A 16,330-nucleotide genomic window follows, 5' to 3' on the forward strand; every position below is an offset into this window, starting at 1 on the left:
TGCTGGCCGGGTAGATATCTGTGTGTGATGGTTATGTATTGATTAGATGTTTTTCCCTAGAACGAAGGGAAAACAAAAACTTTTTGCTCAATTATGACTCAGTGAGGCCTAAAAGCACCCTCTACCCGAGCATAGTTATATCAAGCAAATCTCCTATTTTCAAATGTTTCAATTTGTATGGCATTTAATATGGCAAATTCATTAATATCGCCCTTTAAACTACTATCTTTGCCACATTGACTTAAAAGCTCCGATGGAACAGTGACTTCCAAACTTTTACTAATTTATCCCACTTCAGAGAGCTTTGTTTCTTCTGCATATCCCACCTCTCCCCAAATTCATTTCCCCCTCATTAAAACATTGACTTGAAAGGTGATTTTATAATTGCTAATTTAACCCACTTTCCAAATTGAAACTCTAGTTTGTAAGATTTTAAGTATGCTGCACAGTTTAATGCCTTTAATTATTGTAATCTAACATTGTCTTTCATAATTTAAATCCAGCTGCACTGATAATACACTTAGAAGTACTTTTGTTTTACACATAGTTACTTGTGTCTCCTTTAGATTATACTTGTTTTAACATTTTACATCTTCGACACTTTTAGTTCGTTTTAGACTAAGCTTCCTTTTCTGTAATCATTGTGGGTTTCTTCCCCATTTTAGTGGGTATGTTTTATCAATGTTGATGACTGCATATTTTATTCACAGTTGTCTTGGGTATCTAACTGCATAACCCTTTCCACCACAGAAGTGAACTTCCCTTTGCTTTATTTTGGTATTCTTAAATATCTTCATTTTGTGTTTTCATTATAAATTCATTTGATTTTGCTCTGATATTAATGTTTTAAAAATTGTTTGTTTGTGGTATAGCCTGCTATTGTAGAACAATGGAAACATTATTCCACTATGTGTTGCTGCAATATTTGATGGGCTTTTTTCTGTTTCTTGCAGTCGCCCAAAATGAATCACTCGCTGGAGAATTCGATTCCTTATGAAGAATATTTAAGAATGAAAGCGCGGACAATACCGCAGCATCGTATGAAAGAATTTTTGGATTCTGTGAATGGGAAGGGATCTGAAGAAGTCCAGCAATTTGTTCAAACTCCTGTTACAATGTACCAACAAAGAGGACACTACATATATATGGACAGTGCTGATGTTGCTGGATCATTGCTTGAATTATCAAGACCTATAAGTTCTCCAGTTCAGCAACATACAGCCCAGGGATCGCCAATAGGACAACAACAGATGCAGTCTCACCCTGTACAGGTGCAACAATCGCACCAGCTGGAAATTCAAACGGATCACCAGTCCCTGCAAGCGAAACAGATGCAAGCTCAGTTGCAATCACAAACATCTGAGGAGCCACAATCGGGCAGTAGGGTAATCAACTCTTTGGCACAAGAAAGAAGGCCTAGCTCTTCAGGTGTTCCACAGCCTGTGAAGAAAAGGAAAGTTGATTTGCCAGTTGAAGAAAGCTACGCCATGAGTCAATCTTTAGGGCAAAATACAGTAACGACTGTGCTTACTTTACCATCTCAGGTCCAGCAGCAAGGTTACATTCCTGTTCGCCAGGAACTGCTTACAGTGGACAGTAGTCAGTTGTATAGCGTTGTTCCAGCTACCACCTCGACATCTGGCCCATTATCCAATGCTGAATCGTGGACTATATATACAACACCCACATCGTGCTCTGAAGGTCAAACTGTGCTCCATACTACAATTCCTCCTGATGGCTGTAACCTGGTCCAAATTGATGAAATTCCAATGAACGTGACTGGAATCAAAATAGAAGAGGACAAAGACAGGACTCTGGCTCTGTCAGATGCAGGGAAAACCCAACAGGATAAAATGATGCATCCATCCGCGACAGCTGCATTCTCAACACAGTTTGTGAATGTAAATGGAAATCTTCACATACCTGTTACGATACAGGCTGGTGGGAGAGCTTATCAATCTCTGAAATACTGGGATCCACAGCAAGCACAGGTATTCCTTTAAATTGTTGCCTTTTATGTATATAGTTAACAAGGGAACTAAATACAAATTTAAGTATTGCTATTGGTTCTGCAACAGAATTAGGGAAAATGTACTGTTGTTTAGCATTTGGGCAGTGTAATGGGTCAAATCTATGAAAGCTGGTGAAACAATACCTTTATTGTAAATGATATGAAGATTTCAAGTATTTTTGTCAAAATGTACATTTAGGGAATTTCAAGAGTTTTCATTTGAAAAGAGGAAAAATCTGCCAGTTGGATCATACATCTAAAGAGGCCATTGATAACCAACAATAGAATGATTATCTGAAATTCAAAACTGATTGAACTTTCACATCAAGATGTCACATCACACAGCGATGCAATTAATGATAAACGCGCAGGAATGGCTTAGTGGTTCAGCCACTGATAATCGGGATTTTTCATTGAATTGTGGAGCTTCAGCATCAATTTATTCCGTTACTCCATCCAAACAAAAAGCTTCATTTACCACATCAGCAACCAAGTTTGGAAGCAAGTTTCACTTTTCTACAGTTCTTTGAATTGAATAATTTTATTGGCCAAGTATGTGCACGTACAAGGGATGTGCCTCTCACAAGTAACAACACGGACATACAGTAAACAATTATGTTGCCCCTTCTGACTTCCAAATGGTCTAGTTCTTTATGATCCTCTGGGATTTCCCTCGATAGAGAATAGTTATTTATGTAATAAATTAGTGAATTCTTTATCAGTTTAAGCATCTCTGGAAGATCAATCCTCAGTCTTCATAACTTGAGGAAACCTGAGGAGAAGTAACTCATCAATATTTAATCCTTTAAAAACTGGTGGAGTTCTGGTTAATTCTCGTTATTTATTTTCCAATGTATATTGCTGAAATTTAGTGTTCAAAACTGAATTTAGTAAATCAGCTGAAGCTTGACCAAATGAAGCATTATTTCAAGGCAGCTAGCAGCAAAGAATCAAAGGTTGACATTTTGTTGGTCTTCCTTTTATTAAGCACATGACCCAACCTTTATTGATTGTGCCTATTGGGACTTGAGCACTCCTTAGCTTCAGAAAGCATTCTGGTTTCACTTTCCATGTACTAGCATAGATGACCTGCTGGTACCTTGAGTGGAACACAGTGCTGGAGCGACTCGGCTGGCCAGATAGTATCTCTGGAGAATGTAGATAGGCGATTGTCAGGTCGGGACCCTGACCCAAAACGTCGAAATATAGAAAATAGGTGCAGGAGGAGGCCATTTGGCCCTTTGAGCCAGCACCGCCATTCATTGTGATCATGACTGATCATCCACAATCAGTAACCTGTGCCTGTCTTCTCCCCATATCTCTTGATTCCTAGCCCCTGGAGCTCTATCTAGCTTTCTTTTAAATTCATCCAGTCAAATTCAATGAGACGCTGCCTAACCCACTGAATTACTCCAGCATTTTATGTTTTAGATAACTTTGCTGTTCCATCCCGTTCCCCCAAACCCCAGAGGAGATGAGTATAGGATTGTTGGCTATCAGGAAAAGCTATTTATTTCTCAGTTATGATGTTTCCCCATTTTGTTTTTTCCCCCACTTTATTTATCGTACTTTTCTGAGAAACCTGGTTGTTAAGTAAAAGACTAGATGTGGAGAGGATAGGAAATTGAGAAGTAATCTAAATGTTACTCAACTTGTTTTTTTTGCATGTAGATTGTAGGTTGAGAATTTTGATAGTTTATGTTCTGCGGGGGGAATAATAATGTATTTGAAGAGATGAGTTTGACAGCTTATAGAAACTGGGTATGATCTCCAGCAGCAGCACACAGTAAGACACAAGGTGCCTGCGGACTTGCTGTGCCAACATTCGAATCGAACTACTATCTGCCAAATCAAGCTGATCGATTTGGATTAGAGCGAGTCTGTTTTACAAAACCTGTAATGTATCGTGAAGGGAAAAAACCCAGTCATATGATGCACGTACATTAAAAAACCCTTGTTATTGTATTGGGGGCCACAACTGACCATCGTTTAAGAGGATGACGTTGGTACCGTTTTGTAAGTTCTGATCACTATGTGATGAATTCAGAAGAGAAGTGCTTATGGCTTTTGCTGAGTGCAGATAAATTCTCCCTCACCTGCTGAAAATGGCCACCACTCGATATTGAGAGGATGGGTCAGATGAAATATGTTGTCAGTATTTGCAGTAGGGTTATTTATATCCACTACGAACGACTCTTGTAAAGTAGCAGATTTAAAAAAAAATTGCTTGAGATCACAGAATCATGATATATTAATGAATGGATTTATATGTGAGATCTCAGGACATTTAAAGAAGGTAAGCTGTTTGCTCTGTACTTTTATTGATGATCAATAATTTATACAGTTTATGTCAGTTATGCAGAAGCCTTCTGTTGAAAAGCAGGCTGTTGTATGACAAACAATATGCATCCAATGTGAGGTTAAGACTTTTAAAATAGTTAATATTTCTGAACTGACTAAATCTGGGGGAAAACGGAAGCATTGTGTAAACTGATCAAAGTGAAAGAGAATGAAACCTCTGGTCTGGATGTATTACATTCTCATTTTAAAATGACCTGGGCAGATTTAAAAAAATGACACATAAAGCTGCAGTTGTGGAAGACTGATGGATAACTAAAAAAGTATCTGCAATTAAGCAGCAAGATGGAAGAAGTTAAAATCAACATTAATGGCAGGAGAATAAATGGAAACCCAGCATAAGGGGGGGGGGGGGGGGGGGGGGGGGGGGAGAGAAAGTAATTTTAAAACCAAAAAAATAGCTAAGTATGGTTAGTACTGTCCTAAAAAATCCATATGGATTGAAATGTATTCAGTCTGACCTGAAACAGTGACGTCCATGTCCCTCCCCTGCTGAGTTCTTCCAGCAGTTTGTGCTTTTATTTGAAATAAATATTGGTTGATCAACCTAAATTAAATAACAGCAGGCAAGGGGTACAGTGGTGTGATTATTCTAGGTTTCCAAGAGACTTCCAATAAAGCAAAATATAAAAGATGAGTGGATGTCAGAGCACTTGAAGTTGGGACCCATAGCTGAATAGATTGCTAACTGGTTTTGTGTAAGGTGTTGTCGTGAGGGTTAACTCTGCAAAGTGTAGAAGGTAGACGGTATGGTCCCACAAGGAAGGAATTGGGAATGTTGCACATAATTTGTCCTTAAAGTTAAGTGTTGGCATAAAAAACACACAAAGTGTGGCGAGTGGAGATGGTCAGCGTTGAGGAGAACTGGAAAAAGATTGCATTAATTAATTTGTAGAATGAATACTATTGGTAAATGAGCTTTTATACAGGCATAAAACATGACGATACATTTTGGAAAGGAAAATAGTTGACAAATAAGATTGCAGGGTGTGCAGAGGGACAAAGAAATCTTGGAGGAATCTCAAATTAAAGGAAAAAAAGGCACTTGATATTTAGGCATTTTAACAATCAAAACAGTAGAGTATATTTCCAGATGATGGAGTTCAAATGTAGGAAAGTGACGCTAAACTTGTGATGAATATTGACTAAATTCTGCTGGAGATAGTATACAGTTCTGGTACTGATTCTTGAGAAAGTAGTATATGCTCAGTGCCCATTCTTATGAAGCTGCACTTTTGTTTGTTTCTTGTTGTAGACTCAAGCACTACATACCCAATCGACGGATCAACAAATTGAAGTGCAGACTGATTTAATGCTGCTTGATACTCTGAAGCCTGAGGAAGGAGCCACTGTCTGGCAGAACTGGGCTCAAATAAAGAATGCAGAAATAATGAAAGAAGCTGAAAGTAAACCACCTTTGCCAGGAAGTAATGACTTACTTTGTATCTTAAAAGTTTGTCTTAAAGGATTGCAATAGCTTAATCTGTTTTGCATATCACTCTTTACGATAATTAAGTGTTAGATTTTTTTCAGTTAAGGGTATTAGAATTTGGTGTCAGAACTTGCATGCATGTTAGCACATATTGTAAGGCCATTTTGTGGATCAAAAATAAGCCAAGCGGATTACAATGTTAAATGTGAAATTTTATATTGGAGCAAGAAATTTATCCTGTAGAGATGATAGTGAAACGCTTGGCTTCAGTTTTTTTAAAGATTGAGTTAGAAATTAATATAATTTTAGTATTGGAGTAATTCAATATTTAAAATAACCATTTAAAAACTTTATAATCCAAAAATCTGCCAGTGTCTTGCTCAGTAGGGTGGGGGGGGAGTGGGGGGGGGTGTCGGGGGTCGGGTCACATTGCTAGAAAATCTCCATATCGTGATTTTTGCATTACGTGAAGCCACTTCATCTGTGCATGCTTCAAGAAACGAGGGTTGAAAACAATATTTTTTGTTTTCACAAATTCTGAGAGAATTTTATTCTGTCAAATTTTTGGTAGTGGTGTGTAAATTCTATCAGGGCTTATTTCTGTTACCTGATTGGATGTAACTGGGGGATTGCCTGTTATTAGATACACAAATGTGACCAATTGTGTTTGGATGAAACAAAGTGTTTTTTAATAGTTAGTTTTACTTGCATTTCTTTCCATTTGCACATTAGGACGCCAGCCAATGAAATTCAGAGAAGATGCACTTTGTGCAACATTAGTAGAACTCAATTATGGACTTTGTTTGATGACCAAAGAAGCAAGAGATTCAGATGGTGTTCCCTATGAAGCAGACTTGCTGTATTATTTCTTTCTTTGTATTCAAAAGGTAGTCTTTGTATTTGTTTCCCTGTTGGGTGGGTGGGGAACTAGTGGTTGAAGAACATGCTTGTAATATTTCCTTTTAAATGTTTATTGTAACTTGAATTTAATTTCTATTTGAGCAAAATGTTTTTTCTGTGTGTAAACATCAATTATTTATTTTACAGCATATGTTTGAAAATGGAAGAATAGATAATATTTTTGCAGATCTCTACTATTCTAAATTTACTGAAAGATTGCATGAAGTCCTTAAAGAATGGCATCCTAAAATAAATCTTCTTGGTAAGTGGTAATTTGTTTGTTTTCATAATGATACAGTTTAAATTGTTTTATGGGATTGTATGCAAGTTGTTAGTGGAGCTAGCTGTCTAATGTAAATCTATAATTTTAAGATTATCAAAGATTGGCATTTTTATGTTGATGGTGGATGAGAAATCAGCAAATTTCCTGAAACCTAGGAACCATTTCTTAATGTTCTTTTTTTTTTTTGTCCAACAAAACACATCAGAATGTTCTCCCTCTGTCAGTATTGAGCAATTTCTTCACCTCGATAATTCTAACTACCATTTTGAATTCACCCTTGTCTTGCTCTGATCTCATAGGTATTCGGTACTCAACCTCTCCCTCCCATGTTATTCTCCTGACCCTGAGCAGCCATTCTCATGATTTTTGGAAGTCCTTTGGTCCTGGTATTCTTTTCACCTTCATCAGTCAAACTCCTCTTTTCCCATCCCCAGCCTCTTCTGTTTAAGACTGTAGAAACATTCTTTCCACAAGTCTCTTGTAACAACACTTTAAAATTTCTCTCACTAATAATAGGATTGACCAAAGTCAGTGTGAATTTATGAAAGGAAAATTGGGGTTGACTAATCTGCTGGAATTGAGGATGAGACAGTTAGAATAAATTAAAGGGGAACCAGTGGATATGGTGTATTTAAATTTTTGCAAGGTGTTTGGTAAGATACTGCATAGGGGTTGAACAACGACATTGGAGATGATGTATTTGGGATTAAAAAAAAAAAAGGATTAAAAATTGGTTATTAGGATTTATTGGGTCATTTCTTGGGTTGACAGCAATAACTACTGATGTTACTAGCTGGGTTCTGTGACTGGACCCAGCATTCTGCAATCTATCAATGATTTGGCTGAAGAGACCATATGTCATACTTTCATATTTGTTCTGATACTAAACAAAGTCAGATTGTGAGTTCAAGGGATGTAAAGATGGTTCAAGAGGATGTGGATGAATTGAGTAAGTGGGTGAGACCTTGGCAGATGGAATGTCATTTGGAAGCGGTGTTTTATTCACTTTGGACATTACCAATAGAACCAACTATTCACTTTGGACATTACCAATCTCCCATCATTTATTAAATGGTGGGAGATTGGGTTGCATTGTAGCCTAGAATTTGCTTGTACACAAGTAACTAAATGCCAATGTGCAGGTACAGCAAGTAATTGTAATGTATACTTGAGGTATAACTCAAAATTATTCTTTATTTGGTTTTCTTCACCTTCAAAGATAAGTTGATGTGATGTATTTCTTGGTGCACAGTACGTTTGCTCAAGAACTTGTCCTAACAGATTGTTTCCAAATCTTATGAATCTTAAGATCTTTTATTCCTATTACTTCATTGTGTATAGGATTAGTATGTGAATTCCACATTTTTAATTGTATTGTTAAAGTTTATATATTTAAATGGTTTCTTTTTGGAAGGCACCACTTAAAGCAGCTTTGTTAAAATGAATTAAATTCTTTTGATAGGTTATGTCATTCCTAGTCGTATTACCGAGGAGATGCTGTGGGATTGTAAGCAACTGGGAGCACATTCTCCAGCTACTCTTTTGTACACATTGATGTATTTCAATACCAAGTATGATTTTGCTTTTTCATTATTTGTTTATATACTCCAATTTGAGAAATAATTCTGTACTGTGTACTTGAAGGATTTAATCTACTGTAGAAATTGTGTTCCTGTTTTTTCAAATTGCGGTTTACAAATGACATCTTCTGTTTAAGCAAGACTGTTATGGTAACTTATTTCTTCAATTTGGTATACTTTTTTTTTGTTGTAACAAATAATATTGAAAGGGGCAAGGATTTTGCTTCAGTGCGTTCTGTACTCTAACAGTGAAATGTTTTTACAGGTATTTTATGCTGAAAACAGTAGAACAACACTCCAAATTAGCTTTCTCAAAAGTATTAAAGCAGATGAAGAAGAATCCTGGCAATTCAAAGGATAAGTGTTCCAGTATCCGATATCTACGATTATATGGGCAAATTCAAGCTGGACAGAAAGGTGGTGTGCACTTTCTTTAAAAAAAAAAACGTAATTAAAATTTTTGTAACCAATAAGTGATTGTGACCAGAGACTGCAGATGCTGGAATCTGAAGCAAAAAACCAAATGTCTGAGGAACTCAGCAGGTCAGACAGCATAAGTGTGAAAAGGGGTCCTGACCCAAACGTCATCTATCCATGTCCATCCACTGACCTGTTGAGTTCCTCCAGCATTTTGATTTTTACTCAAGTGGTTGACTTGATGGCTAAATAGCAATAGATAAATGTGGAGATACAATATGGAAATTGCTAATGTGTTTTATGCGTATAGGTAATGTTCCAGTGAGCAAATGTTTCTACTGTGACCTTTGTCTTTATCTACTTTCCTTTGTCAGATAAGCTTAGAGTATTTGATTGAAGCATTATAGAAAAGTGCTCAATGCCCCTTTTTCACTACTAGAAGTTAATTTGAAGCCTCTGCTGTTATTACTTACTCCAGATATGTAAGTGTTGCTAAGTTGATTTACATTTAGTCATTTACAAGCAGATGTTACTGTTACAGCATTCCTGTTACTTCAGATTTATTATTACATTTTGACTCTATTTTGAGTACTCGTTTCGCAAACTGGTGAATTCAGTGGATTAAACATTCCTGTTGCTTGTGATAAAACTCTTTAGCTGCAGTATTTAGTGACATTATAACTTAAACTCCTGTCTACCCTGTTGGAAACTTCAAGGTGTTTACGTAGGACTGATTTCAGTGGGCATCCATGGATATGGAACTTTATGCCATGCTCAGAAAAAGTATTTCAAGGCTTACTTTGAAAATGTATTCAATGAACTACATGAGTACCTTGTTGTTACATGAAAAACCTGTTGTTGATTGGAAGAGAAATTATGAATTTGATGTTTTTCTTTCAGTTACAGAAGACATGTATGTTGAGCAACTTGAAAATTCTGAGAATCCTTTGAGGTGTCCCATTAAACTCTATGACTTCTACCTCTTTAAATGGTGAGGCATACCAGGTTCCTTTTGTGTCCGATTTCCAGCAATTGTGATTTTCTTTTAAGTTGCATTGTTCTCTTTTCTTGATGTTTCTCAGTTTATTATCATATAAAGGATTTATTTTAGTCCTTGCATTGTATGAGCAGGCCAACTGAGTGAAATTATCTTTTAAGGTTATTAAAATTGGAAGACTTTAGTTATACTTGTACAACCCTTTTTTTACTCCATGTTGAATATGAAGCAATTAAGTTCAATTTTTGAATCTTTTTGTCGTTTGGTTAGGTTTCTCTCATTTTGTCTACTAGTTGACTTTCCTCCAATTATTCTAGCATTTGGTGCTGATGCCTCACATATATTGTGACATACATCAAGTTATTTGCCACAACAGCCCTTGTCTGCAACCTGTATTGTCTTGGTTCACGCAGGTGTAGAATGTTTCATTTTTTTGTGGAGTTGTGAATAGAGCTGAATATTCATGGTCATCAGTGGTGATGAAGTAGCCTAAGATGGATGGCCTAGGACACTGTCCTGAGGAACTACGAAAGCAATATCATGAGCCTGGGAATGATTTTACCTTTGATAACCACAACCATCTTTTTTGTTGGAGATATGACTCCACCTATTGGCATGTTTCCCCTTGATGCCCATTTAGTTTGGTTTAACCAGGGCTCCCAAGTTCCATACTCTTATCAAATCATGTGAAGTTTCTCTTGACTTCCCTCTGAAATTGGGCTCTTTGTTCCATGTTTGAACCAAGGTTGCCTCAAGCTGTGTGCTCCTGATTGGGCACCAGTAATGTGGTTATTGGTGACGCACTGGTCAACCTGAGGAGTACTTTCAGCAACAGACTGGTTCCACCAAGATGCAGTACAGAACGCCACAGGAGATCCTTCTTCCCTCTGGCTATCAAACTGTACAATTCCTCCCCCTTCTGTCGTGGGGAAGATTGACCCCCCCCCCCCCCCCCAGTCTTTGCACATCCCCAATTCTTTCTATTTGTCACTTTAATTTCATGCATCTTGTGTTTTATGACTGTTGGCAGATCAATTTCCCTCTTGGGATATATAAAGTTCTATTGTATAGTGACCAAGTGTTACTTGGAATTGTTCATTCTATCATCTATACCTTTGTGAGAAGACTGGGTGATCATCAGCCTGATTGGATTTGACCTATGTTCTCGCTTTTTTAGAACTTTTACATAAAACATCAGTGTTTTTTTTTTTGCCTTCCAAACGTTAATTTTGTTAGAAATTATGTAATTAACCAAAGAATTAGGCAGATTCACATTGGTTTTGCTTAATATTATTCCATGCATGAGAGTCTAAAATTGGACTTCTCTACAAATGTTTAATGTTAGCTATATGACCTAATTAATGAAAGTATAATGTTTCATTCTTCCATGATGCAAGGTTGCATTTCCAATTCTCTTGAAATTTTGGATTTGTCTCAAAGACTGAGAGTTTAGTTTAATTTCTTGCTTTAATTTTTCTTTATTCAACTGAATAACTCTGGCGTGTCATTTTCCATTTTAATGTAGTCCACAGAGTGCTAAAGGACGAAATGATGCCTTCTACTTGAATGCTGAACCAGTGGTTGCGCCAAATAGTCCAATATGGTATTCAACGCAACCTGTCAGCTATGAAGCAATGGAACAAATGTTGACCAGAATCCTTATGATAAGGGAGGTCCAAGAAGCTTGCGCAAATACGCATATTCCTTCATTCCAATGAAAAATTCCCCAAGCTGCATGATGAGGGAAGAAACTGCTTGCCAGTAGCAACTCATAGGAATATTATTTTATGGAAGACGAGTATCTTGCCTTTTCCTGCGCTCTCAGATGTTCATGCACGATGTGCTTGAGAACTTGTCAATTATGAAAATGGATGTCAAAATTTGTAAACCCAGTGGAAATTTTGGGTGGATTATGTTCCAGTTCTGAAAGCCTGAGCAGTTTTATTGTTTCTTTAAACTATACTGAAATATGTAACGGTTTAACTGAACAAACTGTAAATAAGAGGAAAATTTTAAAACTATTTCTAGTTGGTGGTAGTAAAGTTTGCTAATTATCTTTAAATTTAACAAAGCTTTGAAATTAAATATAAATTATGTGCATTCCAATTTGTGGCAACACAGATAATTGTGATCATTGTATAACTTAATTACTTTGGATCTTGACTCCAATTCCGTCTCTACCTGTATTAATGATGCTTCCATGAACAGTCGTCTTTTTAGCAGACTGATATGTTCTTTAACATGTTTTTGTATGTAATGTACCTGGTGTACTTCTGTGCCTAATGTGGATATTCCACTACAAATTTTGAGAAGAAACTTTATAAAATATAAATATTGCATTTGCATGAACAGAATTAAACTAGGTTTAAGAAAAAATGTTGGCTTTAGGTTTTAAACCATATCAACTTTACCTCACGAAACCTGTGACATTACAGCTTGGTATCAGATGGGCACAGGATAATTTCTTACAGGCTATAGTGTGCTAGGAATATTTTGAATAGTTTGGTTTGGTGGTTTTTGCTTTTATGGGGACAACTTTTTTTTCCATTTTAGTTCATTTTGAATCACTGATTAAAATAAACAATGTTATACTCATGTAGTGCATACCAGGGTTGTCACATTACCTTTGTAAGTTTTTTAATATAAATCATTCACTAATTTCGTTGGTCTAGGTAGAAACAATAAATTTTACCTATAAAAATGTAACAACTTATTGGTTTTGAGTATGAAGTTTTTGTTTTGAAATCTAAGAAAATAAGAACCTTCTAAAGGTTGTCTAAATATCTTGCATCCATTAACTGGATTAAAAAAGGCAGATCGGTAATTAAAATTCATTACTGCTGATTTAGACATTCTCCACAAGTTGTCAATATTTTCCCTCCTGCTTGTCTTTTGCATAAGGAATTCTTGGCACAAGAGAAACATTGATGGATTTTTTTTTTAGTTATTTGCAAAAGGACAGTTAAAGTTTTGGTTTGGGGATGAACTTGCCTTTTGTTTGAGGTCAATATTTAGTCTTAAATATTACAAAAAAGATTCTGCTTTAATTTTATGCTGTTTCTATTGGGTGCATTTAATATTTTGGATTTATTTTGTTTTGTTGGCTTTTACAATCTATGATTTCATTTAAGTTATTATGTCTACTTGTCATTTTTTCCTAGCATGCATGTGAACTTTTATGGCTGTAGATTTCCAAAACTATCGGAAGCATACCTTAAAATCGATGACATAGTTAAAAAAAATGTTATTGAATTAAGTTTCATTATAATACATACATTGAACTTTAAGAACCTCACTCATTTCAGTAATACTTGGCTACTATACTTTCATCTATATATTTTTCATGTCTTGTGCTTTTAATGCCTCTAGTGTTCCCCAAGGATTCACCCTTGGTTCCCTTTTCATTCGAGTGCAGTCCTCAATAACATTGTACAAGTTGTGGCAATGAGCAGAAACTTTGTCATCTCAAACTCTAGATTACCAAGCCAGAATCTCCATCTCTCTACCTGGGAACTATCTGAAACTGTGCCAGATTGTTTGAAACTTTAGTGCCCTGAGATGCCTTTGATTAATATACCGTTGCCATCACCAAGAATGTCTGCTCCGTTAAGTGATCCTACTCTGGCCCTTGTTCATTAGTTGCAGAGATCCTCATTCGTGCTTTTATTGCTTTTTTTGTTTTTGATTATTTTAATGTAATCTTAGCTGGGTCTCCCTCCATCCGTTCTCTGTAAACTGGATGTGTGACAGCTGACTATATAATATCTTGCACCATATCCCACCCTGCTATCCATTCTAATAATACATCTGTTTCCCCTTTTTGTTATATGGTTTTGTTAATGCTGCACTGTTTGGTAATAGCATCCTTGTAAATGAACTCTAACAGCAGTTTCATCATGTCTTGGAGCCTCTTTCTAAACTACTACATGACCAGTTACTGAAAATGCAGTGTTCAGGGAAATGAGAAGTTATAGTATGTATTATTATTGTTTCGTAATGTGATCTTAAAGTATTTTTGTCTTGCCTTTTCATGGTTTATGTGTTAACCAACTTTCCTCTGATTTCAGGGACATTAAACCCAATATTTAGAAGATAAACTATTCTGTTCACTTTATAGTATAATAACTGAGGTTAAGTTTTTGAGACAGTTTGCTAATCTGCAAACTGTTTGTATTCATGGAATTGTGCCATTGCAAATTAATTTAAGGGGGTTTATTGTGAAAACTATGTGCAAAAGGTATAGTTAAACAGCTTTAAGGCTGAAATGAACAACAGCGTTCACTGCACTACTTTTAATTGAATACAGGAAAACTACAGGCGTAATGTGATTATAGGACAGATTCAGTTCATTTAATATTTTTTAGATTATGAATTATTACTTTGTACCATGTTGAAATATATGATGATACCCCTGGCGAATAATCTTTGAGAACAGGACATTACACAAATATGAATGGTTGAGCACATTCTATAATGCATGAAAATGTACTGTATGAATATAAAAATATTAAAAATGTTTCCTTTTCCTCATGCAGCATCACAACAGGCATCTGTTACTTGCACAAGGATTTCATTATACAAAGTACCTTTTTTCCCAAATATTGAATTGAATTAACTTCTAAACAATGGAAGGACTACACAGCAGGTTAGGCAGGAACAGACCAATTGTTGAAGCTTATTTTGAATTGCAACTGAAAAATTGCGCTGTGAAAAGTTTTAAGCAAGTACAGAGGTGGGGAAATTGAAGGCAGAAGGAAGAAAAGAACAAACTCACTGGAAAAGTGTTGAAATGATTAAATGACTTATGGTATATGAGAAAGTTGTAGGTAATAGATAAGGACACAAACAGCAACATTCCCAGCCTTTTGCCGAAAGGAGAATCGTGCTTGTAAAGTGAAATAGTTGAACTTTTAGTTCAGAAAACGCCATCGTTTCTAACTAAAAGAGTTGCAGGAACAGGCCCTTTGGCCAACAATGTCCACACAGAAAACAATTCCATGTTAAACTGGTCACTTCAGTCAGTATGTACTCCATATTTCTCTATTCCTTGATTATGTATATTTCTAAAAAGCCTCCACTCCTGGCAGCATGTTTGAGGAACTGTTTAAAAAGAATTGCCATGCCCATCTTTAAATTTTGCCCCTCATCCTAAAGCCATGCTCTCCAGTCTTTGACATTTCTACACTACGGAAAATTCCTGTTAATCCTATTCATGCCTCTCAATTTTATACACTTCAACTAGGTTTCCTCTCAGCCTCTGGCCAAAGAGAACAATCCAAGTTCTATCAAATCTCTCAAAGCTAATACCTTATAATCAAGGCAGAATTCTGGTAAACCTCTTCTGCATCCTTTCCAAAGCCTCCACATTCTTCCTGCGAGGGGAGGGGGGGGGAGCAACAAACTGCACAATGGAACACATAAACTTGGTATTAAGCCTTCAATAACCTAATACCAAATAAGGTCATGTCTAATCTAGACCTTGGCATCGTGACCTCCATCTGCAATTGGCTTCTTGACTGTCAGACTTCAGTTGGTTATAATTGGCCATAACATCTCCAACTGTGGTCCTCAACACTGGTGCTCCTGAGGGTTGTGAGTTTTATCCTCTGCTCTACTCCCTGTACACCTATGATAAGGTGGCCAAGTATAGTGCTGACAATCTTTCAGCATGTTGATGGTATAACTTGTTGGCTGAATTGAAAACAATGCGGCAGATTGCAGGGAAGAGATTGGGAACCTTGTCTCATGACATCAGAACAACCTCGCAGCCCTTAACGTTAGTAAGAATCGAAGTTTGCACTGTTGCACCTAAGTTTGAACTGATTGTATCTATGTATGGTATATCCGTTCTGTTTGGATTGCATACAAAAGAAAGCTTTTCACCACCTTGGGACACGTGACAATTCTAAGCCGAGCTGAAGGAGTTGGTTGTTGTCCTAAGGAGGGTGATGGTGAACACAATCCTGACCTCATCAACAGAGCTGCTATTGAGTTGGCAAATCACTTCAAGTTCCATGACTTCCATTTAACAGCAACCCAACTGGTCCCTTAACAGTGATCAAGAAAGTGCAAAAGTGTTTTCTTTCTTGGGCAGCTGATATTTAGCATATTAATGGGGATTTTCTTTGTACAGATGTGCTTCAGAAAATATGCTGACAAGATGCATCTTAGTCCAGTATGGCAGTTACTCTGTTCTTTACCATTGGAACCTGCAGTGTGGTAAGTGCAGCCCAGTTCATCGTAGGCTCGACAGATCCTTTCATCTAGTCCACCTTCATGGTGCGTCCATTAAGAAGGCTGGAAGTATTGTCAAGGATTCCTTCCACTTGACCATTTTATATTTTCTACCTTC

General features: G+C 36.6%; 1 protein-coding gene across 2 annotated transcripts in view; it reads left to right on the top strand.

Annotated features, from left to right (window-relative positions):
* Positions 1-14,466, top strand: part of LOC144604915 (transcriptional regulator QRICH1-like) — a 33,876-nt gene extending 19,410 nt beyond the window's left edge. Inside the window, exons 2-9 of one of the 2 annotated variants that reach the window (XM_078419782.1) lie at positions 954-1,991; positions 5,625-5,796; positions 6,534-6,688; positions 6,849-6,963; positions 8,447-8,555; positions 8,830-8,981; positions 9,882-9,972; positions 11,504-14,466. In XM_078419782.1, coding sequence (XP_078275908.1) covers positions 963-1,991; positions 5,625-5,796; positions 6,534-6,688; positions 6,849-6,963; positions 8,447-8,555; positions 8,830-8,981; positions 9,882-9,972; positions 11,504-11,696 — 2,016 coding nt within the window. In that variant the 5' untranslated portion in view covers positions 954-962 and the 3' untranslated portion in view covers positions 11,697-14,466. The remainder of the gene's footprint in view (positions 1-953; positions 1,992-5,624; positions 5,797-6,533; positions 6,689-6,848; positions 6,964-8,446; positions 8,556-8,829; positions 8,982-9,881; positions 9,973-11,503) is intronic. The other variant, XM_078419783.1, reaches the window with a different exon arrangement.
* The last annotated feature ends 1,864 nt before the right edge of the window (positions 14,467-16,330 follow it).

Source organism: Rhinoraja longicauda, chromosome 23 (assembly GCF_053455715.1).
Source record: "Rhinoraja longicauda isolate Sanriku21f chromosome 23, sRhiLon1.1, whole genome shotgun sequence".
Taxonomy (NCBI): domain Eukaryota; kingdom Metazoa; phylum Chordata; class Chondrichthyes; order Rajiformes; family Arhynchobatidae; genus Rhinoraja; species Rhinoraja longicauda.